This window comes from Erpetoichthys calabaricus, chromosome 3 (genome assembly GCF_900747795.2).
Source record: "Erpetoichthys calabaricus chromosome 3, fErpCal1.3, whole genome shotgun sequence".
NCBI classification, from domain to species: domain Eukaryota; kingdom Metazoa; phylum Chordata; class Cladistia; order Polypteriformes; family Polypteridae; genus Erpetoichthys; species Erpetoichthys calabaricus.
Window position 1 is genome coordinate 310,266,286 of NC_041396.2, and position 24,697 is coordinate 310,290,982.

Below are 24,697 nucleotides of genomic sequence, written 5' to 3' on the forward strand. Positions count from 1 at the left end.
CTTATGGTCCACAGAAAGTGTATCGCATTGTTCAAGCATATAGCAGGCGACAAAATATGGCACACAATCGTGGCTTGCCTGTAGAGATGCGATATGATGAACCTGACCCTGACCCACCAAATGATCGGCCAAATCAGACAGCGATACAACTTCATTTGAATATAATTAGTAGAATATAAAAAACAGGTAATTAGAGGCAGCATTTATTTTTTAACCAATTCAATTTTAATTCTCTTTCTCTCTTTCAGGCCACACCTCTTCGGAGTAGCAGTGGAAGCAGAGAGCAAACACCCAAGTAAGTTCAACTGAAGTAAACCCGACAGCAGACCAGGTGAAATAACTGGCAGTGAGAAATGAAAGTCGATCGCTCAGTGGGTGGTGGAAACTTAAACCCGAAAGTCTCTTAGTGATTCAGCTGAACACGGAAAACGCCGAAGCACTGAAGTTACTACAGAAACGGAGAAGATGATATCAGCGCTAAACGTAAGTTCTATCTGCTCTCTGCCCGTTGAGGGCACATTTATATGTTGTGTGTCCTGCAGTATGTACAGTTCAGGTTTTCCGTCTGACAGTGTAGACAGCTTCACCTGCCAAAAGTGTTTAGTTAATTTAGAGTTTGTCTGGAAAATATGCAAATTGGAGGACCGCGTTAGGAACCTGATAGCACTTAGGCAAACCAGAAATTGGACCGACTCGGTTTGTTTAGACAATTCGGCTACTTCTGATTTGGCTTCAGTCTGTCCAAGTCCCACTGTAGTCAGTGCCCGGCCGAAGTCAGCAGCACCAATTCAGCCACAGGGCGAGTGGGTAACAGTAAGATGGGGGTCTAAGAAGCCAAAATTTAGTCCCTCGGCACCCAGGTCACCAATTCAGACCCAGAACAGATTCTCAGAACTCCGCAGCGCACCTGTGGAATCTGAGAATAAGAAAGTGCTCATAATTGGCGATTCCATAGTGCGGAATGTTAGATTTCCAAACTATGTTAAACCAGCAGTTAATGTTAAATGCCTCGCAGGGGCCAAGATTTCTGACATAGAGAAGTATCTACCTTATTGCTGCATGTCGGCACTAATGATATTTATTTACAGCAATCTGAGGTATTAAAGAGGAACTTCATCTCTCTATGCACCAAAGCTAAAAGATCATGTCGGAATTTAGTTGTATCTGGCCTCTTACCAAGATTATATAGAGAGGATGTGATTTATAGCAGATTGCATTCCCTTCACTGCTGGCTCGAAACCTGGTGTGCAGATAAAAGCATAGCCTTTGTGAACAATTGGGATGATTTTTGGGAAAGGCCTGAATTTTTCAAAAGAGATGGTCTTCATCCTAACTGGAGGGGATCTTATGTGTTATCCTAAAATATGGCAGCAAAACTGCCTGGCTGACTGATTAGAGCACCATCCAGGCCGCAGTCATGTAATCTTAAATCACAGGCTGTTGTTTATCCCACCTGTTACTATCCTGAAGCTGTTACCCATAATTCCTGCTGTGGAGCATCCAGTAAATTTAGTCTTGATGCAAACCTTAAATTACTTGATAACCAAAAAATAAGGTGTATAATTAGACCAAGAGATAAAAACAGACCCTCCACCAGGGGCATCTGTAATAGAAATTTACTTCAAATTAAAACAAAAAATATATCAGCAGTTCAGAAAGAAGAATGCAGTTTTAAATGCTGCTTATTGAACATTTGCTCTCTTGGCACTAAAGCTGTTTTGTTAAATGATATTATATTAAGTACAAAATCTGATCTGTGTCTTCTCACTGAAACCTGGCTTAGTAAATGTGACACTGTCCCCCTAGCTGAGGCGTCACCAGATGGCTACTCATTCCTTCATAAGTCTACAGAGTCTGGTCGAGGAGGAGGACATGGAATAATTCATTGTAACAAAATGCAAATCACACCTAAAAATTTAGGCGACTTTACATCCTTTGAGGCATTTATATTAAATATTAAAACAGATTACAACACAATTATAATGCTAGTCTACAGACCACCAGGGCCATATTCATTGTCCATGACTGAATTTATCAACCTTCCATCTGCTTTGGCTATAAATTATGATCACGTAGTACTGATGGGGGATTTTAATGTACACATTGATGTGGAAACTGACACTTTTAGCAAATGTTTTACTTATTTGTTAAATTCAGTAGGATTTTGTCAGATTGTCAAAGGTCCAACTCATAATCATAACCACAAATTAGATTTAATTATAACTTACAAAGTTGAAATTCAAAATTTAAATATTACTCCATTAAATTAAGTTATTTCTGATCACTACTTAATTACATTTGATTTAGTCCTGCCCTTGCCAACACACTCACAGATTAAATCAAAGACAGTACGACATCTAGATTGTAATTCTGCTTCAAAATTTATAGGTACTTTGAGTAAGTTGAGTGTAATTGTGGAAAACCATTTAGATCAGTTAACATCAAATGTAAACGTGGAAAACAATTTAGATCAGCTAACATCACATTATAATGTGACCTTGAGAGATGCTCTGGACACAGTGGCTCCCCTTAAAACAAAAGTGATCAAAGCACATAGAAACTCTCCCTGGTTTAATGAAAACACTCGAGCTCTTAAATTAGAGTGTTGAAAACTGGAGCGCAGATGGAGAACAACAAAGCTACATGTCTTTCAAATTGCATGGACAGAGTGTGTTAAAAAATATAAAAAAGTTCTCTTTAAAGCTCACTCAGAATACTATTCTACATTAATAGATAGCAATAATAAAAATCCTAGAGTACTGTTTAGAAATGGAAATTCAGATCAACAGTGCAAAATACCAACAGATATTAGAAGTACAGACTTTATGAACTTCTTCAATGAGAAAATTAAAAATATAAGATCCCAGATCTCAGTATCACAGTACAAACCAAATACTAGCTTAGCAGACCCTGTCTCACATTGCATTCAGCACTTTAGTAATTTTAATCCGTAACTGAGCAGGAAGTCTTAACTTTAATTTCTAAAATGAAGCCCACTACTTGTTCCCTGATCCAGTGCCAACAAAACTAGTAAAAAGTGCAATGGATGTTCTTGCAGCGCCTATTCTAAACATTATCAATAGTTCATTATTGCATGGCACAGTATCTGATGCACTTAAAGTGTCAGTCATTAAACCATTACTTAAAAAGTCAGATCTAGACCCACACATACTAAATAATTATAGACTTATTTGAGATTTACCCTTTCTCTCTAAAATACTAGAAAAAGTACTCACCAATCAGCTCCAGTCACACCTTATGCATTACAATTTATTTGAGAAATTCCAGTCTGGTTTCCGCACTGGTCATAGTACAGAAACGGCACTAATGCGGGTTGTAAACGACATTCTGATATCCTCTGATGAAGGAAACTCCACTGTAATTATGTTGTGAGACTCAAGTGCAACATTTGACACCATTGACCATTCTATTTTACTGCACAGGCTAGAAAATGATGTTGGGGTTAAAGGCACCGTGCTTGCTTGGTTTAATTCTTATTTATCAAATTGATTCCAATATGTACAGAAATGTGCTGACAGGACTCCATCGTTATATACAGAAGTTCAATATGGTGTCCCACAGGGCTCAGTACTGGGACCTTCACTGTTTTCACTTTACATGCTTCCACTGGGATCTCTCATTAGGAAACATTAATGTTAATTTTCACTCGTATGCAAATGACACCCAGTTATACCTTTCATTTAAATCAGATGAAGTTTCTCTGATGTTGTCTTTAATTAGTTGTGTTAGTGAATTAAAGGAGTGGATGAATGAGAACTACTTGTCTTTAAACACAAATAAAACAGCAGATGTTTATTGTTGGAGGGAATGACGCTGATCATAACAGTATTTTGTCATCATTTAACTCAGTTGGAATCCCAATTAATTTTACTAAATCAGCCCGCAATCTAGGAGTTATCTTTGACTCTAGCATGTCAGTTAAAACACACATTACAATGTTGTCCAAATCATGTTTCTTCCATCTTAAAAATGTTTGGAAATTAAGGTGCTTTCTAAATAAACAGGATTCTGAGAAATTAATTCATGCATTTATTTCTAGTAGGATTGACTACTGCAATGCGGTGTTCACTGGGTGTTCAAACTGTTCTTTATACAGCTTCATGTTAATCCAAAATGCTGCTGCAAGAATTAGATAGATAGATAGATAGATAGATAGATAGATAGATAGATAGATAGATAGATAGATAGATAGACAGACAGACAGACAGACAGACAGACAGACAGACAGACAGATAGATAGATAGATAGATAGATAGATAGATAGATAGATAGATAGATAGATAGATAGATACTTTATTAATCCCAATGGGAAATTAATTATTACAAGAACAAGAAAATACGGACACATAACTCCAGTTCTTAAATCCTTTTAACATATAATGCATTAAATGGCCGAGGTCCGGCTTACCTGTCTGAACTTATCATGACTTACAAACCAGAGCGCACATTAAGATCTCAAGATGCTGGTCTGCTTCTGATTCCAAGGATTAATAAAATAACAGTGGGAGGTCGAGCTTTTAGTTACAGGGCCCCTAAACTGTGGAGTGGTCTGCCTGCTACAATAAGAGATGCCCCTTTGGTCTCAGCTTTTAAATCCCAGCTGAAGACTCACAACTTCAGTTTAGCACACCCTGACTAGAGCTGCTGATTAACTTTGCAGACTGCATCTCTCTGTTGTTAGTCATTAGCACTAAAACATAAGTAACATGATAGTTAGAATTGGATTCTAACCTTCACCTATTCTTTTTCTCTTCTCGGTACTCAAATGTGGCTGGTGCCACGGCCCACCTGCCAAGTTGTTTTGCCTGCCTAAGGTAAAGTCATCCCTGATGGAGGACCGCAGGAATCATGGGGTAGAGAGGTCCTTTCATCGGATTGGCTGGTCCAGCGCTGTTTCAGCTGTGGAATGGCCACATGGGGGAGGCAGCTTAATGGCTGTGGTCTCCAGGGGCCTCATGTATAAACGGTGCGTACGCACAGAAATGTTGCGTACAAACGTCTCCATGCTCAAAACCTAAACTTGCCATAAAGCCACGCACATTTCCACGGTACCTCATACCCTGGCGTACGCAAGTTCTCCGCTCGGTTTTGCAGACTGGCGGCACCCAGCGTCAAAGCAGTGCTACTGTTCCTGTGTGGATTCCTTTTCTTTTTTAGATCCACATCCCTGATGCGGCTTTATAAATACACTGAAATTAACCGCATATTGTTTATTAGTTTAATGCATCTGATTGTAATTAACCAGTAACAATGTAATAGTCCACGGAATGGCCAAACTATTCCAAATACCATAGCTGCTTTAGCGTTGTTACTCTCACTGTACCTTCTTCTTCTCCTTTCAGCTGCTCCCGTTAGGTGTTGCCACAGTGGATCATCTTTTTCCATATCGCTCTCACTGCACAACTCAGAGCAGCTGATTGGAAAGAGAATTATCGGTATACAGCATCAAGCACACGCTACTTCAGCCATGTTTCCTATATGAACTGCTTCTCACACGGCAAATGTTTCAAAACCGTTCCTGTACGGACCTTGCGGTTCAGAAAGAGTTTCATCCCAAGAGCTCTAAACGCACTCAATCAGTCCATCAAGTGCTCTTTGTAGAACTGTTTATACTTACAAGTATAATCACCTCACTGTAAACTTGCACTACAGTTATAATACTGCACAACCTGAGCCACTTTATTAAGTGCGTATTTACATATAATGATGATATCATTTTTAAGATGAACTGCAGCACAATATGTTTATTATATTATACAGATAAAACTTTAACTTCATTTAAATAATCTATATTATTAATAATTAAAGGACACGGTGTCACTACGGTAGCAAGGATCTGGCGCTCCGTTCAAGGATTGTTCCTGCCTGCCTCGCACTGTATGCTTCACTGGGACTGGCGTGAAGGATAGAATAATTAAACATGTACTAGGAAGATATTTCAACGTTCCTTAAAAGTTTTGAAGAATCGGCGTTCTAAGCTTACAGAAGGCTTAACTTCTATTACAGAGCTGATTGTGTGGTGATTGGGTATTTGGAGAAAGAAAAGTAAGGACAGGAATTGGGGGTTAGTACATTTGAAAGAGAGAGTACTGCTGCAATAAATTATTTCATCAAAGGTCGCGCACAATCACTGCGCCACCGTGTTCCCATGTTTAATAACATGCTTTAACTCCTATCATCATCAAAATTATATCAAGTATACATCTCAGTATTTTAATTATTCAGAGAGCTGTAATATCACGAATGTAATGGATTACGTGTCCTGTCGGAGGAAGAGAAAGCCGGTAAGCACGTAGTGATTCACACACATAGAGCACATAGAAGATCAAAAACAAAACAAAGCATTTAATGTGCTACTTTAGATACGATGGGACTTAAGAAACTAGTAAATTAAATGATTTTAAGATGAAGTTTGTGATGTTCTACTTTAATGACAAAATAAACTACATGATCAAAGTGGACACTTCGATATTAAAGTTGACATTTCGTGCTTTTTTCCCACTGTGTGCCTATTTTTTTTTTCTCTGTACCCTAATAAGCTTTCATATGAAACTCACACAGTGGGCTATGACTCGGCTTTTCACAGCGACTTTGATATGTGACAGCTTCGTTTTTATTTCGGGCACTGTGCGACTTTGTGAACTTTAGCTTTCGAGTTTCTCCAACACTCTCTGTCACTCACTCAACTTCCTTTTCTTGTTTATACCACTGTTTAAACCAACAAATAGTACATTTTTCCTTGCCTCCACTTGGTATTCGCTGAAATTCTTCTGTTTTCCTCTGTGCTTTTCCCATTGCCTTTTCACAGAAGGCTGATCTTAAGGGGTATTTATATTGATTTGCATATTCAAAGAGGCATAATTCTGGGAGGAGACGGGGCGGGACAGAAGGCGCATGCACGTGCGTTACTTTTCACGCTGATCAGGATTTATGTAGCGGAAGAATGTGAAAGTTTGCGTACGTACAGATTCCTGCATCTGGATTTTTCTGTGCGTACGCACATTCCCACTTTTGTGCTTACGCCATGTTATAGTGTGAGTTCTACACATGGCGTTATACATGAGGTCTCCAGAACTCTAAACAAATCTAAATCATATTATGTGATATCATCTACTGTTCAATTCTGGTCTGTACTTTAAAATTTTTGATTTTTATACTGTATTGAGGATTTGTCCTGTTCTGTATATTGTATTGTATTGACCCACTTCTTTTTGACACCCACTGCATGCCCTTCCTACCTTTTTGAACTGCCTTTCCCAAAGTTTCTTCCATTTTTCCCTACAAGGGTTTTTTCCTTGTCTTTTTAGAGAGTTAAGGCTGGGGGGCTTTCAAGAGGCAGGACCTGTTAAAGCCCATTGTGGCACTTCTTGTGTGACTTTGGGCTATACAAAAATAAATTGTATTGTATTATAAATAGTATTTAATTTGCCATAACCATTGTCACTGGCATCTGCAAAATTGTGCATTTGTGCTGACTTTACAGTTCCAAAGCCTACAGCTTTGATGCATCTTCTAACTCTGTAGTTCACCAGTACCTGTAACTCATCCATCCATTTTTTCCATTTCTGCACATACTTGACTTCTACTTCTTCATCCCATTGGCATTTCTCTTTGCATTAGTTTATTAAGATAAGCTTTAATGGCAGCATAGTGGGTGCTAGAAATCTGTGGGGGTCATAAACTGAACTGACCACAGACAATACCACACCTTGTACCGTTCTTGTTTTGTAACTTTATCTGAAATCTGAAATTGTCAATTTCAGTGCCCCACTGGACACCCAGGGTGTGTTCTGTTGAGAGCAGACTATGGCTCAAGTCTAAGTTCTTTTGTTCAAGAGCTCTGTCTTCTTCAGGAATAAACAATAAAACTGTTCTGCTGTTACTCACACACTTGGTCAGGTGGAATCCCCTTCTGAAGTACAGGGCTTGGAGGGCTTTTGCCAGTTTTATTGCTTGTTCTGTTTTCACTGACTTTAAACAGTCATCTACAGAGAAGTTTTTGAGTACGGTGCTAACAGCTTCTTCAGGAAACATTCTTGCGTCTTCGGCTGTTCTACACAAATCATAAGAGGCACAACTGGGTGAAGAAGTAGAATCCAAAAAGATGTACTGTTATTTTAAATTCTCTGTAGTCTTTAATCAGATTACCTTCAGGCCACCATAAAAAGCAAAGACGATTAGTGTCTTTATCGGAGACTTTAACTTAGTGGAACATTGATTTGATGTCTGCCAATAATGCTACTGGCTCCTCTCTAAATCTTCTAAGGATGCCAATGAGTTTGTTACTTAAGTCAGGACCTTTCAGCAGTTGTTCATTAAGGGAAATCCCTTGGTAGGTAGCTGTACAGTCAAAGACCACTCAAATTTTATTTTTCTTTGGATGATACACACCATGATGTGGCATGGACCACACCCTGCTTTCATTGCAATTCAGGCTTTCTTTGTGTACCTTTACAGTGTAACCCTTCTCAATAATGTCTTTCATGAAAGCTTTATAGTCTTCGTGGAAACATGAGAACCAAACAGCATGCTGTTCTGCAATACAGCGATTGTTTGGTGTTTTAAGTGTTTCTTCTTTTAAAGGCAGATTTAAGCAATAGTGGCCACCTACCAGTCTTACTGATTCTGAGACTATGCACATGAACTTGATGTTCTCCTGTAACATTTCTTCTTTCTCTAAACAGCTGCGCTCTGGAAAGTCTGAATTGTACTGCTTGTCCAACATTTCTTCTATTTCGGTTATAGAAACACAATTGATTGAATATTTAGGCAGCTTACCACTTGGCTTTGCAAAGTTATCTATTCCCTTATTTGGGACACCGACCATCCACCCAAGTGCAGTCTTCACAGCATGACGTCCCTTTTCTTCGCTAGGTGTGATTCGATACAGCTCGAAGATTTTTGGGTTGTTGATACATATTAACAAATTAACTCATGAGGGTAGGGTAGGGTAGACATACCTCTGAAGATATGTCCACTTCACAATGTACTCTTGTCATGGTATATTTTCTCTGGTCACTGGAATAGAAACTTTTTCTGGCATGTGAAGATTTTAACCATAATGAGAAGCTTGGATATATCCCTTGCAATTTCAGTGTGACCTCAGAGAACAGCCAGTGACTTGCCTTTTGGAAACTAGTGCTGATATCTTCTGAAGGGAGGATTGACACCTACTATCAGCAAGATAGCTGTTTGTTTTAATGCAATAAAGATAGTAACCTAGTTTAAGACCACAGCTGAGTTATAAATTGGGGCAACTTTGTGGATAAGAGCATGAGAATACAAGTATGGTTGTGTGTATAAGGACTCTTATCTCAGGTCATTGTTGTACACAACATTGGCAACATAAGCCTAGAAACTAAAGTTTTTGAAGTAAATACTTGTGCTGTCTGTGTCCCCACCAACAGTATTATTAACACTAGAATTACCAAAGCCTACGAAAAAACTCGTAAACCCAGCCCACCTTAAATCCATTCTCACCTCTCTGTCAGCGTCTTTCGTCTTGTAAATGTGTCTATAAGCACAAGCAGCTAGCAGCCTACTATACCATCCCCCCAACGCCTCAGAACGGGCAAGAAGTTCTCCCAGTTCAAGCCTTGATTATCTGGGAGTGAGCTACCTAGAGTAGTATAGGGGAAATAATTTCATGTATGTTCAGTGTCTGCAACAATCTATGTAAATACATCATTAAAACAGAAATATTTTTCATGTTTTAGGAATAAATGACAAAATGTAGACATGAACTGTATAATGTGTGAAGGCTGATGTCCAAATATCACATAAACACTTTCACAAAAGGGTCAAGTACAATACGACAGCTTTTGTGGTGCAGCGGTAAAAACTGCTGACTTGCAAACCAGAAGTTGCGGGTTCGAAACCAGCTACCTTTTAAATTTACCGTTTTGAGTAGTGGGCTGCTGTTATTATTAATATTATACAATAAAAACATACATTTGATTTGTGTCTGTAACAGCCGTTAGAAATTTATAAGTTAGCCTTTTCTTTTACTTTTATTCTCTCAGTCATGATCACGATACATACTACCGTCCCTGCCCCAGAACTGACGCTCTTAGTTTTTATCTGAAACTGCGAATAACTGTAGATGTGAGTGGTGTTTTGAGACAATGGAACTGGACATTCTCTGATCTGGATGCATAAAAGCTGACACACAAACGCTGGTGAATTTGCCTTCTTTGTATCTCACCGTCACTTGATTTTTTTTTTCTATTCAGTTTTATTGAGTATTCCTGCTCACGCTGAATTAGTATGCACCTTATGGTACATGATGTCAAAGCCACACTGACAAAAAAAGAGACATAGGTATATATGATATTTGGAATACAGTGATCCCTCGCTATATCGCGCTTCACCTTTCGCGGCTTCACTCTATCGCGGATTTTATATGTAAGCATATTTAAATATATATCGTGGATTTTTTGCTGGTTCGCGGATTTCTGAGGACAATGGGTCTTTTAATTTCTGGTACATGCTTCCTCAGTTGGTTTGCCCAGTTGATTTCATACAAGGGACGCTATTGGCAGATGGCTGAGAAACTACCCAACTTACTTTTCTCTGTCTCTCTTGTGCTGATTTTCTCTGATCCTGACGTAGGGGTTGTGAGCAGGGGGGCTGTTCGCACACCTAGACGATACGGACGCTCGTCTAAAAATGCTGAAAGATTATCTTCACGTTGCTACCTTCTGTGTGCAGCTGCTTCACATACTTAAAAGCTCAAAGGGCACGTATTGATTTTTCACTGTTTTGTTTTTCTCTGTCTCTCTCTCTCTCTCTCTCTCTCTCTCTCTCTCTCTCTCTGCTCCTGACGGAGGGGGTGTGAGCTGCCACCTTCAACAGCTTTGTACCGGCGGTGCTTCACATACTTAAAAGCCAAACAGCCCTATTGATTTGTTTGCTTTCCTCTCTGTTTCTGACAGCCTGTGCTCCTGATGCGCACTCCTTTGAAGAGGAAGATATGTTTGCATTCTTTTAATTGTGAGACAGAACTGTCATCTTTGTCTTGTCATGGAGCACAGTTTAAACTTTTGAAAAAGAGACAAATGTTTGTTTGCAGTGTTTGAATAACGTTCCTTTCTCTCTACAACCTCCTGTGTTTCTGCGCAAATCTATGACCCAAGCATGACAATATAAAAATAACCATATAAACATATGCTTTCTACTTCGCGGATTTTCTTATTTCGCGGGTGGCTCTGGAACGCAACCCCCGCGATGGAGGAGGGATTACTGTAACTCATTTTATGACCTGTATAGTACATTTTGGAAAATATTGTGGCACGGATGCAACATTATTCATATTATTCATATTCATTCACATAACGTCTTGCGGTTGTAATCAGTGACCACATTTTTTTTTTCCGATTTTGCCCAGTCTCCACATTTTGGTGCACGGTGCTGTTTCTTTTGTATTCCAAGACACGCAGAGGAAAGAATAGTACAGAGAGATCAGTTCAGCGCTATATGCAGTCATCAGATTCAAATGTTAACAGTTCACACACATCTAAGGACCGTCCTTCCTAAATTTACGACATGTGTACCTGTTACAATGTACACACTTCTCTCTGTGCTGTGCCTCCTATACGGGTGCCTGACACTGAGTGAACTTGCTTTCCTGGTGGAAGCGGTGGTCTTGGAAAAGAAGCTTGTCGATGTTGCATCCTCCTTTTCTTTATCCATCGCCTTTTCATGTAAGAAGTGAGGACGAAGTTCCTCTGCAAGGTGAGCCATGAACGCTCTTCTTTTCTCAGTGGACCCCCAGCATGCCTTGCACAGTACATGTGCGTTGATCGCTGCCAGGTCAAACATGTTGTAGCACACGGCCAACCGCTTGCTCCTGCTCGCAATGAAAACACAGCACCAGGCAAAAAAGAAAGAGAGAAATATATGTGACATTTTGAAGAAATCATTTTCTGACCTATATAGTACCAGCCAGAAAGCATCGTCGCACTAATGCAATATTATTTGAAAACGAAGAGCGTCAGATCGGGTGTGAATTTATACTGGCGCTGTTAGGTAAGATCAGATCAGGAAGGGGGGGGGGGGAGTGTGAACGTGACTGAGAGAATAAAACTTTAAATAAAGCTAACTTTTTCAAGTACCATAAATGAGACACCCACTGCACGCCCAACCTACCTGGAATGGGGTCTCTCTTTAAGTTGCCTTTCCTGAGGTTTCTTCCATTTTTTTTCCTTTCAAGGATTTTTTGAGAGTTTTTTCTTGTCTTCTTAGAGAGTAAAGGCTGGGGGGCTGTCAAAAGCCCATTGCGTCACTCCTTGTGTGATTTTGGGCTATACAAAAATAAATTGTATTGTATTATATAGTTGAACTAACTTCCCAGACTCCTGCTATGTTCGTCCCTACCATCCCTGTTTTGTAATTTAAGGCAATCTTGTGAGTTGTGGTAAGATTTGGGGCTCCCTTGACCCTATGCCTCTGTGCCCTCCGACGCTGAACATCATACTGTTGTTGCTCTGGTTGGTTTTGGTGTCTCCTGGACCCGCACTGTTGCAATGGCCACGGTATTTTTATGATTTCACTCCCCATGTTCTTATGGGTTTTCTACTGCATTGCGTGTGCACGGACATCCTTAATAATTTGCACATCCATATCCTCCAGCAATTCATCATCCCAGGTCTGATGCATCATATCTTGATTTTTTTACACCAGATTTCCTTAGCTGTGGGTGTTTTGCTCTGTCTCATCATTCATTTATGCTTTTAATCTCTTTCTCTCATTGAAGCTCATTCCTCTTCAGATACAGCTGCCTGTTTTTGTCCGTCCGGCTGTAACTCACTGTTAGACATAGTTTGTGTTAACATTATCAGTGCAGCACCTATTGAAATGTGTTTTTGTAATTCAGGTAACAAGAAAGTGCACTGCATTTGTCATTTCAACAGATGGTGCATCACAAACATTAGCACTACTTTTATGAGTCCCATACCAAATGTCTTATAGCAGAGATGTAGCAACCTGACAGACACACAGATACACAGAAACACAGACAAACACTTCATATGTCTCTCTTATATGCCTTGTTGTACAGTAATCTGTTGGAATGACAAATTTGATGCATTGTATTTCTATAAATGCTTGTGAAGCACCATATGTTAGAATGACAGAGAAATAGTAACTGGAAATGGAGAACAGATAGAAACTTTTATTAAGGTGGACAATATGGCCTGTGCTGTTCTGTGCACAGAAAAAATTTTGTATGGACTGGTGCTGATCTGTGGACTGACAGTTTGGAAATCTGCTCTACACATAAGGGCGCTATATAACCTGACATTCTCTTAGCCATCTTAATGCATTCTGGACACGGTCTGGAAGTTGATAGTGATGAGTCCATTATAACAGCCAAGTCTTTCTCATAAGCAGTACTTTCAAGTTTCAGACCTGCCACTGTGTATTCAAACCTAACATCTGTACTTCTTGTGAAGACGTGCAAGTGTCTGACGATGGGTGGGCTCCCTGTACAGAGTTGGTTTAGGACTTAAAGCCTGCTGAGCTCTTGTCCCCCAAAATGCATTGTACTATGCAGACAAATAACATAAATATGTGACTAGTGACACTATAAGGTGCTTTATCGACACAAGGAGAGACGAGGGGACCTCATGTGAAGTTTGAATTAACAGACCACCTGTGTGTCACGTATGAACTCGTGTGGTGAGGACCACTTCACTGTCTGCGTCGATGAGGAGGGGAATGACAACAACACGACACACACAAACTAATGTAAAATCGTACGTCTGTCATCATCGAACAGCTGCTGCCAATTCAATCAAAATTGACATCACATCACTTGCTGTTACTGTTTAAAAGAGCAGATTTAACACAACTGTAATATAAATGTAGAATAGTGAGTCTGAGCGTTAAAATCAAATAGAAGATTGTTTTGGAGAGATCTTGACATCATTTCTATCTTTATTAAGAACTTTTATTGTCTTTACAGTGATAACGGCTAACAGACTCATGCAGTGTGCGGTGCTCCTCAGTGCTTCAAAACCCCACAGAAGCTGTAAGTGTCTTCTAAATAAAAAGCATATTAGTCCTGCTGTATTTGAATTCCCAAAATGTACTTATGAGAGGTACTTTCTGCAAAAATGAAAATGAAAATTATAAAATGCAATCTCTCTTTTGCAATTTCATTTTCAAAGTCTGTACGCAAAAATGAAACTGAAATAATCCCATTTGCATTTTCATTTTCAGCCAGAACCGCAATGAAGCTGCAAAAATGAAAAGTAAAACGCAAATAAGCACTGGTGCCACCGGCTGCTCCTTGAGTTTTCTTTTCCACTTTGCATTTTTATTTCAAGTTCTCATCATGCAAATAGTGAGGGTCAGGTGGGGGGGCTTTGCACTTCGATTCTTTGTCCTTTGTCGCTGTAGAGCCCCTTTGATCAACAGAACACGTCTCACTTCAAATGCAGAAAATACCTCACAATGTCTTCAAAATAAAAAAGCACATCAGTGAGCGCTGCTGCATTGGAATTCTGAGAGTTTACCTGCCGCTGCCACAGAGAAATGCATGTTGGGTGTTTGATGATTTAAGAAAAGAAAGACGTCCAGTAAATCAGACAAAGACAATCAGCACAACGTCAGACTGACAGAGAGCAACGGGGGGAATACTGTATGGAATTTAATGTGAGGGTCCGGAAAAGACAAAAACACACAGCTGTTACTGTACACTGTGTGTGTGTGTGTGTGTGTGTGTGTGTGTGTGTGTGTGTGTGAGGGCCTCTCATGAGCACAGGGTGGTCCAGCACACTCCATGCAGGAGTCTGAGGGGCTCTGAGCAGCACAGGACAGCATGGAGTGTCAGACCACCACTGGGCACAACCTCAGCTCATCTGAACCTGCTGATTTAATGTGCTGCTCGCTGTGATGAGGAAAGAAAGTCAAAGTGACTGAGAACAAAAAAACAACAACAGCAGACAGAGGAGAAGAAGGAAACTGCAGAGAGCCAGCAGCTGGACCACTGTGGAGCTGTGAGGAGAGACCACCGCAGCCCTGAGCGGCTCCTGACAAACAAATATAATGAAGACATCTGTGATTTGATGAACTCATTAGTGAGTAAGAACTGAAATGAACAAACAAACATCCTGAGAGAATTTGTGAAGCACACACAGCAGAGAGACGCCTCATGTGAATTACGTCAGCAGAGAGAATATGGCAGTCGCAGGGCCTCAGTGTATAAACATCTCAGTGTGCAGGCAGGACGGCTCAGTCAGGGGACAGACATGGAGTTTAACAGAGTGAAACGTGGCCGTTGCTTTCCATACAGTAATGCATCTTGTCATTTTTATAAACTGATTTATGAAACTGAAATTTATGGACTTTATTACACTTTCTCGTGTCTGTTACTTTTATCAACAATCATTGGCAATCTTCTTGTCATCATTTCTGTTTCTCATTTTGTTCAGCTGCACACGCCGACTAATCTTCTGATCCTTTCACTTGCAGTGGCCGATTTCTTGGTGGGTTTCTTTGTGTTGCCCATGTCTTTGACTGTCCTGTTTGATACCTGCTGGTACTTTGGTGTTATTTATTGTTATTTGTATCAGGCACTTGCAAATATTCTTAGTATAGTAGTTGAATATAATGTGCTTTTAATATCCATTGATCGCTACATTGCTGTCTGCCATCCTTTCTTTTACAGCTCAAAAATAACTTTAACTGTTACAAAGATCAGCATTGCTGTAGTGTGGCTGTTTGCACTTTTCATTACAGTCGTACTTTTATGTCTTAGTGATATTGTTACAGAGCTATGTGACGGAACTTGTGCTGCATACACTTATTATGAAATGATCATTTTTATTTTACTCATAACTTTTTTTATCCCTTATTCACTGATGATTGGTTTTTATATCAGAATATTTGTAGTTGCAAGAAGCCATTCAAGAGCCATCAACTGTATGATAGAAAAGAGGCAAACTGAGGAGGTGAGTGACAGAAAAATATCAAAACCATCTGAAAGAAAAGCCGCAAAAACATTAGGAATAGTCGTGGGGGCTTTTATGATCTGCTGGCTGCCTGTTAATATCTACAATCTGTGTACTGATATTAATAACCCAATCACATATATTATCAGGAATGTCTTTGTGTTTGTAAGTGAAGTGAACTTCGGAGTTAATCCAATTCTTTATGCTTTTCTTTATTCCTGGTTCAGAAAAGCAGTGAAAATAATCCTGACGTTTAAAATATTTAGTCCAGCTTCTTCAGTGCTCAATTTACTGTAAATGTTAAAGAAAAAAAATGCAATAGTATCTGTGTTTAGACATTTTAAACTATTTTTACAATATTCCTTTTCTCCTTTTCCTTATTAGCAGTGCAATACTTGGACATATTTGTTAACCATACAATTATTTCATATTTGCTGCATTGTTTTGAAGGATGTTTTTGTTAAAATTGTAATCTATTCATGTAGATTATGGACAGTTTATCAATATTGCTTATTTGATAAAACATCTTCTTATTTGAATGTGTAATAAACAGTTCTGAAAATGTAGGAGTCTCCTGGCAATTCATACAAACACTTCATGGTTTCTTGGTAACTTGTAAAATAATTGTTGTATTTTCCATTATTTTGGGACAGAATTATTTATTTTATCATAAATTCTTAAGTAATGTGATGTATTTTATGTAAAATCTGAGTATAAATATCTTTTAACATCTGGAGTTACAATTTACTAAAACTTTCAGAGTTCACAGCTCAAAACTCCACAGCAGAGCTCAGACGACAGCTGACATTCTGTTCAGCAACAAAACTGTGATGTGTTTAATAATCAAATCCTACACAATACTTGTTCTTTTATTATTTTAATTTTCATTTCAATCTTGAAGTTAATGTTTCCTATTCCTGCACTTTAATCCGCACTCCTCCTCAATAAGGCAGCAGATGACAGACGAGTGCAGACAGAGCAGTCGGCCTTCACTCCTCACACTGCTGGCTCACTAAATGACACTGAGGTGAATGTGAAGAGCTGAAATGGACGACTGAGAAGGTCAAATGAGGTTTGATGTTCACAATTAAACGTAGGATTTGCTGCTTTAGACTGACATTTGTTAATATTTGTGAAGTCTCATTAGCTGCAGCTGCTCACCTCATAGAGAACACAATTAATACTTCAGAGAACAGCATTGTGCTCAATTCTATAAAAACAGAGAAACTTAAACCTTAATAAAGGAATTAGAGTTGGATCTGAAAAACTCTCTGCCATCATTGATTAATAATATTTTAAATAAATGTTACAAATCTCTTACTTCTTTTTAAAACCACTTTTATGATCATCACTGCTCTTCTGTCTAGTAGGGTTACTGTAGTAAAGTATTTGTGTACAAATTTAGCACAAAATATTCATGCAGACATTTTCTTTCTTTATTTTATTATCGTGGTTCAAGTTGTCTCTTTAGCAGTTTTTAATGATTTTACAACGGTGTAAGATTCCCTGTTATCAGATTGTCATTATCAGTAAATAATAAAAACTATTGTGATTAAGGCACCTGTTGTGATTGAGGTGCCTGTCTCACTCTATTTATACTCTTCATCGATTAGATCACAATGCCAAGGAGTTCATGACATAATCAGAAATCCTTTAACCTGATTGGTTTATCCAGTTGCTAACAGGACGTCACCAAACATCGAGACCTTAGATGGTCACGCGGCCCACTCGGCTGATTGACCGTCCTGTTAACTCAGGAGTCTGTGACTGTTTAGGTGTTTTTAAAAGTTCACTCCGCACATGACAGGCACGTCCATGTCGTTCTCAGCCCTTTGGGTGACTTTATGTTTCCTTCTGTTCAGGCGGGTCAGTCAACAGGAAACTTAGCCTGAGCAGAACAACAGAGCAAGCAGCGCACTTTAAAGATGACTTTTACTTCTTCTACCAAGGCTTGCTTTTTTCATTTCTTGCTATAAAGTCACTTAAAATGTCTTTTCTTAATAATTCAAACTTTTATCATAGTGTATATCAAAATAACACCTTCAGCCTGTAAGCATAAGCTCAACAGAATATGAGACTCAGCACAGCAAATCATGAAGCTGAGTTCCTTTAAACAGTTCAACTGCATGACATGATTGGAGCCCATCGAACCAGGGTTCAAATTCAACTCCTATCAACATATATATATAACAATCAACACCACACCATAAAACACATCAATAATCCATGAAGACACTGAGAGTCAAAAGGCCGCTGAGTGACTGCCCATTCAATGTGTCCACGCAGAGCCTTCATGGCGGCCTCTCCGTTCCAAAGCAGCCTGATAAATGTCTGCAGTTTTTGTGTTCTCCCTATGGCCTGTGATGGACGAGCACCCAGAGCTTTGGTGGAGGTTTGGGGCTCTGGATTGTCCACTCCAAGTCTGCTTCATCCCTTTATGGTGGACCTGAGAAGATAAAATGGTCCTCTGTGGTGATGTGAACAGCAAGCAGCTGAAATGTTTGTGAACAAATACAGTATGTTTTGTAAAATAAAAACAGCTATTTTATATAAAGGTAAGTTTATTTCTGTTTTCATGTGAGGTATGAGTACACCAGTAAATGTAAATTGTGTTTGAAGGTATTATGGTCTGCACTGTATAAGACGATTCCTGATGGACTCTCAGCTCCTTTATTTCTGCTCTGCTCAGCTGATGCTTTACTTGTTCCACTTTAAGAGTTGCCCCCTCATTTCAGACCCCCTCGTGTGTTTATTCAGGAGGTATTATGATGTGGTGGTCCGCACTTCTGCCCTTTTGATTTAGTGTTCTTGTTCCAGTCCTTCACTCGGTCACTGCCGGTGTTGAATCTCCATGTTCTCTCTTTGCATGTGTGGCTTTTACTCTTCATGACAGCAGAAGACTTTTATTATCTCAGAGGGCAGAGAAAAGTCCAGCAAAATGACACCTTTTATTGGCTAACTAAAAAGATTACAATATGCAAGCTTTTGAGGCAACTCAGGCCCCTTCTTCAGGTAAGATGTAAGGACTGGTGTCCTTTTTGCTTGACTTTCATCTACATTCATAATGGCTAACACGGTACAACACCCTAGTACTATTATCCCAGGGGGAAATTCGTCTGCAGCAGGAATCTGTGACACGTAGGATATTGTTAAATAGGGACAAGAAAATAATAGAAGAGACCACACATGACAGCCATTGTTGTAATCAGCAGACACACCATAAGACTTCTAAAAATCAGAATAACGATTCTTGAACAATAATAATGAAGAGCACACAATAATAATTCAGAACTCCTCAGGACTCCTGCAGCTACTAGAATTCAGAAGGCTCTGAGATAAAAGAGGACTTCAGTCTGGGGGTCTTCACGCTTGAGACCCTAAATCAGCAGAGTGATGGCCACAAGTGACATTTTGGTGACAGAAGATGGCTGCTGTGTGGGCGGCACGGTGGCGCAGTGGGTAGCGCTGCTGCCTCGCAGTTGGGAGATCTGGGGACCTGGGTTCGATTCCCGGGTCCTCCCTGCGTGGAGTTTGCATGTTCTCCCCGTGTCTGCGTGGGTTTCCTCCGGGCGCTCCGGTTTCCTTCCGCGTTCCAAAGACATGCAGGTTAGGTGGATTGGCGATTCTAAATTGGCCCTAGTGTGTGCTTGGTGTGTGGGTGTGTTTGTGTGTGTCCTGCGGTGGGTTGGCACCCTGCCCAGGATTGTTTCCTGCCTTGTGCCCTGTGTTGGCTGGGATTGGCTCCAGCAGACCCCCGTGACCCTGTGTTCGGATTCAGCGGGTTGGAAAATGGATGGATGGATGAAGATGGCTGCTGTGTGACAGAATTGAATTGGCCTTCTTTACCACTTGTTTGTGATGGCGGTCAGTGAGAGAAGGCTGCTGTGGACCCACACTTTCACTGCTTATTTTAATGCTGTTACTCACACAGTTTTTCTTCTTATACTAAGATTTACAGAACAACATTTCATCATCCATCTTCTTAAACCGCTTATCCAGTGCAGTGTGACGGGGCAGTAGGTGCCATTCCCAGCAAGCATTGGTCCATCGCTGGGTAAACACACACACACACAGAGGCCAGTTATCCATTACCAATCCTCTGCTGCACTCCTCCATTATTTTCTGTGAAGGGTATAAATTGTGACATTCTGTTGGTGAAATCTTCTAATATTCACATGAATGAACCAAAATGAAACACAGAATGACAGTTTATTATAAACATTTCAATGTCTGGTTGGCTCTACGTTCTTCAACTGAATTATTAATTTACATTCCCTCCATAAACAGTGGATGGATCGGAGGCTTCTGGGAACCACAGAATAACACAGGCATTAATTGCTGGTAAATCTCATATAAACCTCCATGTGCCTATCTGTGCTTTCTGGACAGTGAAGATGGGGTGTTGCAATGAAGTTTATATGAAACTATAATTCTTTCTTAATCAGCAGCGTTATCACAAGATGCATGTCCTCTTTTTCTTCAGGTTTCAGAGGATATTAGTGGACATGAGGAGGGGGTTTATAAGACTACGCTGTAATATGGACAGGCTCCACAGAGAGCATCTCACTTTTAACACAACACTTTCATTGCCCAAACAAAAAGGCAAATAAAATGAATTGTGACGTTTCCTTCAAAAGTGCAGCAAAAAAGTATTTGGCGTCCAGGTGTGCTTTAACCCCCCCCCCCCCCCACCCCCCAAAGTAAGTGGCAGTATCTAAAGGAGACACTGGGACAGCTTAGCCATTCGCTAATGCAGTGCTCCGCAACCTTTTCTCACCTACGACACACCAAAGTTCTTCCTAGAATTCCGCGGCACATCAAAAGCTAAAATATATAGCAGTGGCTTAGCTGGGGTTTGGGGGGGGGGGGGGGGGGGGGGTCCGCTCCGAGCGCCAGCTATTTAGGGGCGTCCAAACTACGGTACTTTCTTTTTTTTTTTTGTTCCTTGAGGAGGCGCAAAAAAAAAAAAATTCTTTCAGCTTTGGGGCGTCAAATTTTTCACCGCCCCGGGCAACATGATCTCCAGCTACGCCACTGATATATAGATATGAATTTAATACACAAATATTACAATAAATTTTCATTTTTTATTATAAGTATACTTTTATTATAAGTATACATACATAAAAACTATACTATATTAACTTTTATGCAATCTTAATAATTATTATAACATAATGACTGATTAATGTGATACCTGCGCTTGTTTCAATGAACACAGAAGTTTTATATTCGGCTCAATATTTGACAGCGCAACCCGAAGTTCTTGGTCAAGATCTTTTAAGCATGACCGCTTATCATTTTTAATTAACACAAGAGTTGTTTGTCTTTTTTGGCGTAACTGGGATGGTTTGAATTTAGCTGGCGATTTAGTTTACTGGGTGCCATTGCCTCGTTTGATAGCTGATCGCCGCAAATGATGCATTGTGGCTTTGGAGCCGTTTCGTCACCACACCACGAGAATCCATATCGAATGTAGTCTTCGTTGTACTTCCTTTTCACAATCTTCTTTGGGTTTTTTTTGCAACACTTGTGCTGGGTTCTTCATCATCTGTACGTGAAGACGAATCTTTTCCACGTAAAAATTTATCCATATTTAAAGGGGTATAAAACTAAATATGAATCACACGAAGAACGTTAACCATACACAATTCAGCAACACAACTAATAGTAATGAATGATAACTACTGTCGCAAGACGAGTGAATGCGACGTAGCACGACTAATACGTCAGCTTGAATTGAATCTAGCTGAGGGCACGGAGCGATCTGCCTATCAAAGCATACTACGGAGTTGTCTGGCGACTACGTAGGGCCTACGTCGTAGGCGACAGGCGATGGGATTTATTATTTCAGAGAAATGACACATAAAATTATGAAACCTTTAAAAGGCTATTTACGCGAATATTTCATTGCACGTATTCTCATTATTGTGTTTCTAAGGAGGACCGTTGAAATATTATTTAGTTAGAAAATTGTCTTATTTGACCGCGTCACACCTGTATCGGCTCAAGGCACACCAGTGTGCCGCGGCACACCGGTTGCGGAGCACTGCGCTAATGGACTGAATGGTCTTCTCACATTTGTCACATTTCTTATTTTCTCAGATCTTGTGCCCTGTGGCAAAGGCGCTATTTAGGCATTGACACAACACAGACTCACACCAGAAGCACATGAAAAATAAACAAAAAGATTTATTTTTTTTCACCTGTGCAGCACGTTCTCCCCGTGTCCCACAGTCCCAACACAGTCCCAAAACAACATACAAAGTAAATCACCCCAAACAATACAATACAATACAATACAATCTCTCTCTCTCACACAGGCGGAAGCACGAGCGTAGCAGCGAGCGGAAGCACCGAGCAGAAGAATAGAGCAGCGGCGTCTCCCACAGGCGCGTAACCCTTCGCAAACACCCGAGCAAGTTCATCGGAAGTAAAGCCGGCAGCTGACCAGAAGAATTAACCGGCAGTGAGAAACTTGAAGCCGACAGTCTCTGAAGCAGAAAGCACTTAAGTAAACTACAGAAAACGGAGAAGATGACATCACCACTAAACATAAGTTCTATCTGCTCTCTGCCCATTGAGGACACGTTTATATGTTGTGTGTCCTGCAGCATGTACAGTTCAGGTTTTCCGGCCGACATTGTAGACAGTTTCACCTGCCAAAAGTGTTTAGTTAATTTAGAGTTGGTCGGGAAAATACGCGAATTGGAGGACCGCGTTAGGAACCTGATAGCGATTAGGCAAACCGAAAATTGGATCGACTCGGTTTGTTTAGACAATTCGGCTACTTCTGATTCGGCTTCAGTCTCTCCAGGTCCCACTGTAGTCAGTGCACGGCCAAAGTCAGCAGCACCAATTCAGCCACAGGGCGAGTGGGTAACAGTAAGACGGGGGTCTAAGAATCCAAAAGGTAGTCCCCCGGCACCCAGGTCACCAATTCGGACCCAGAACAGATTCTCAGCACTCCGCAGCGCGCCTGTGGAAACTGAGAATAAGAAAGTGCTCATAATTGGCGATTCCATAGTGCGGAATGTTAGAATTCCAAACTATGTTAAACCAGCAGTTAATGTTAAGTGCCTCGCAGGGGCCAAGATTTCTGGCATAGAGGCCGCATTGGACCGTGTCGCAGACGATGAAGTATCTACCTTATTGCTGCTTGTCGGCACTAATGATATTTATTCACAGCAATCTGAGGTATTAAAGAGGAACTTCATCTCTCTTTGCATCAAAGCTAAAAGAAAATGTCGGAATTTAGTTGTATGTGGCCCCTTACCAAGATTATATAGAGGGGATGTGATTTATAGCAGATTGCATTCCCTTCACTGCTGGCTAGAAACCTGGTGTGCAAACAAAAGCATAGCGTTTGTGAACAATTGGGATGATTTTTGGGAAAGGCCTGGATTTTTCAGAAGAGATGGTCTTCATCCTAACTGGAGGGGATCTTATGTATTATCCCTAAATATGGCAGCAAAACTGCCTGGTTGACTGATTAGAGCACCATCCAGGCCACAGTCATGTGATCTTAAATCACAGGCTGTTGTTTATCCCACCTGTTACTTTCCTGAAGCTGTTACCCATAATCCTTGTCTTGGGGCATCCAGTAAATTTAGTCTTGATACAAACCTTAAATTAATTGATAACCAAAAAATAAGGTGTATAATTAGACCAAGGGATAAAACCAGACCCTCCACCAGGGGCATCTGTAATAGAAATTTACTTCAAATTAAAACAAAAAGTATATCACCAATTCAGAAAGAAGCATACAGTTTTAAATGCTGCTTATTGAACATTCGCTCTCTTGGCACTAAAGCTGTTTTGGTAAATGATATTATATTAAGTACAAAATCTGATCTGTGTCTTCTCACCGAAACCTGGCTTAGTAAATGTGACACTGTCCCCCTAGCTGAGGCGTCACCAGATGGATACTCGTTCCTTCATAAGTCTAGAGATTCAGGTCGAGGAGGGGGCCTTGGAATAATTCATTGTAACCAAATGCAAATCACTTCTAAAAATTTAGGCAACTTTCCATCCTTTGAAGCATTCATTTTAAATATTAAAACAGATTCCAACACAATTATAGTGCTAGTCTATAGACCACCAGGGCCGTATTCATTGTTCATGTCTGAATTTAGCAACCTTTTATCTGACTTGGCTATGAATTATGATCACGTAGTACTGATGGGAGATTTTAATGTACACATTGATGTGGAAACTGACACTTTTAGCAAATGTTTTACTTATTTGTTAAATTCAGTAGGATTTTGTCAGAATGTCAAAGGTCCAACTCATAATCATAACCACACATTAGATTTAATTATAACTTACAAAGTTGAAATTCAAAATTTAATTATTACTCCATTAAATGAAGTTATTTCTGATCACTACTTAATTACATTTGATTTAGTCCTGCCCTTGCCAACACACTTCCAGATTAAAACAAAGACAGTGCGGCATCTAGATTGTAATTCTGCTTCAAAATTTATAGATACTTTGAGTAAGTCGAGTGTAATTGTGGAAAACCATTTAGATCAGTTAACATCAAATGTAAACACGGAAAACAATTTAGATGAGCTAACATCACATTATAATGTGACCTTGAGAGATGCTCTGGACACAGTGGCTCCCCTTAAAACAAAAGTGATCAAAGCACATAGAAACTCTCCCTGGTTTAATGAAAACACTCAAGCTCTTAAATTAGAGTGTCGAAAACTGGAGCGCAG

At 40.0% G+C, this 24,697-nt stretch overlaps 1 protein-coding gene across 1 annotated transcript; it reads left to right on the forward strand.

Moving 5' to 3' along the window:
* The first annotated feature begins 349 nt into the window (after positions 1-349).
* Positions 350-23,677, forward strand: LOC127527259 (uncharacterized). Its single transcript, XM_051925371.1, has 2 exons — positions 350-556; positions 22,603-23,677. Exons 1-2 carry the CDS (start codon positions 466-468, stop codon positions 23,460-23,462), a joined length of 951 nt encoding a protein of 316 aa, XP_051781331.1. The 5' UTR covers positions 350-465; the 3' UTR covers positions 23,463-23,677.
* The last annotated feature ends 1,020 nt before the right edge of the window (positions 23,678-24,697 follow it).

Bases quoted from the DNA above. Each gene is read 5' to 3' on its own strand.
- LOC127527259 (XM_051925371.1), top strand. From the start codon at position 466: ATGATATCAGCGCTAAACGTAAGTTCTATCTGCTCTCTGCCCGTTGAG. The intron at 557-22,602 runs GTTTTCCGTCTG...TGTACAGTTCAG, and splicing joins CTGCAGTATGTACAGTTCAG to GTTTTCCGGCCGACATTGTA.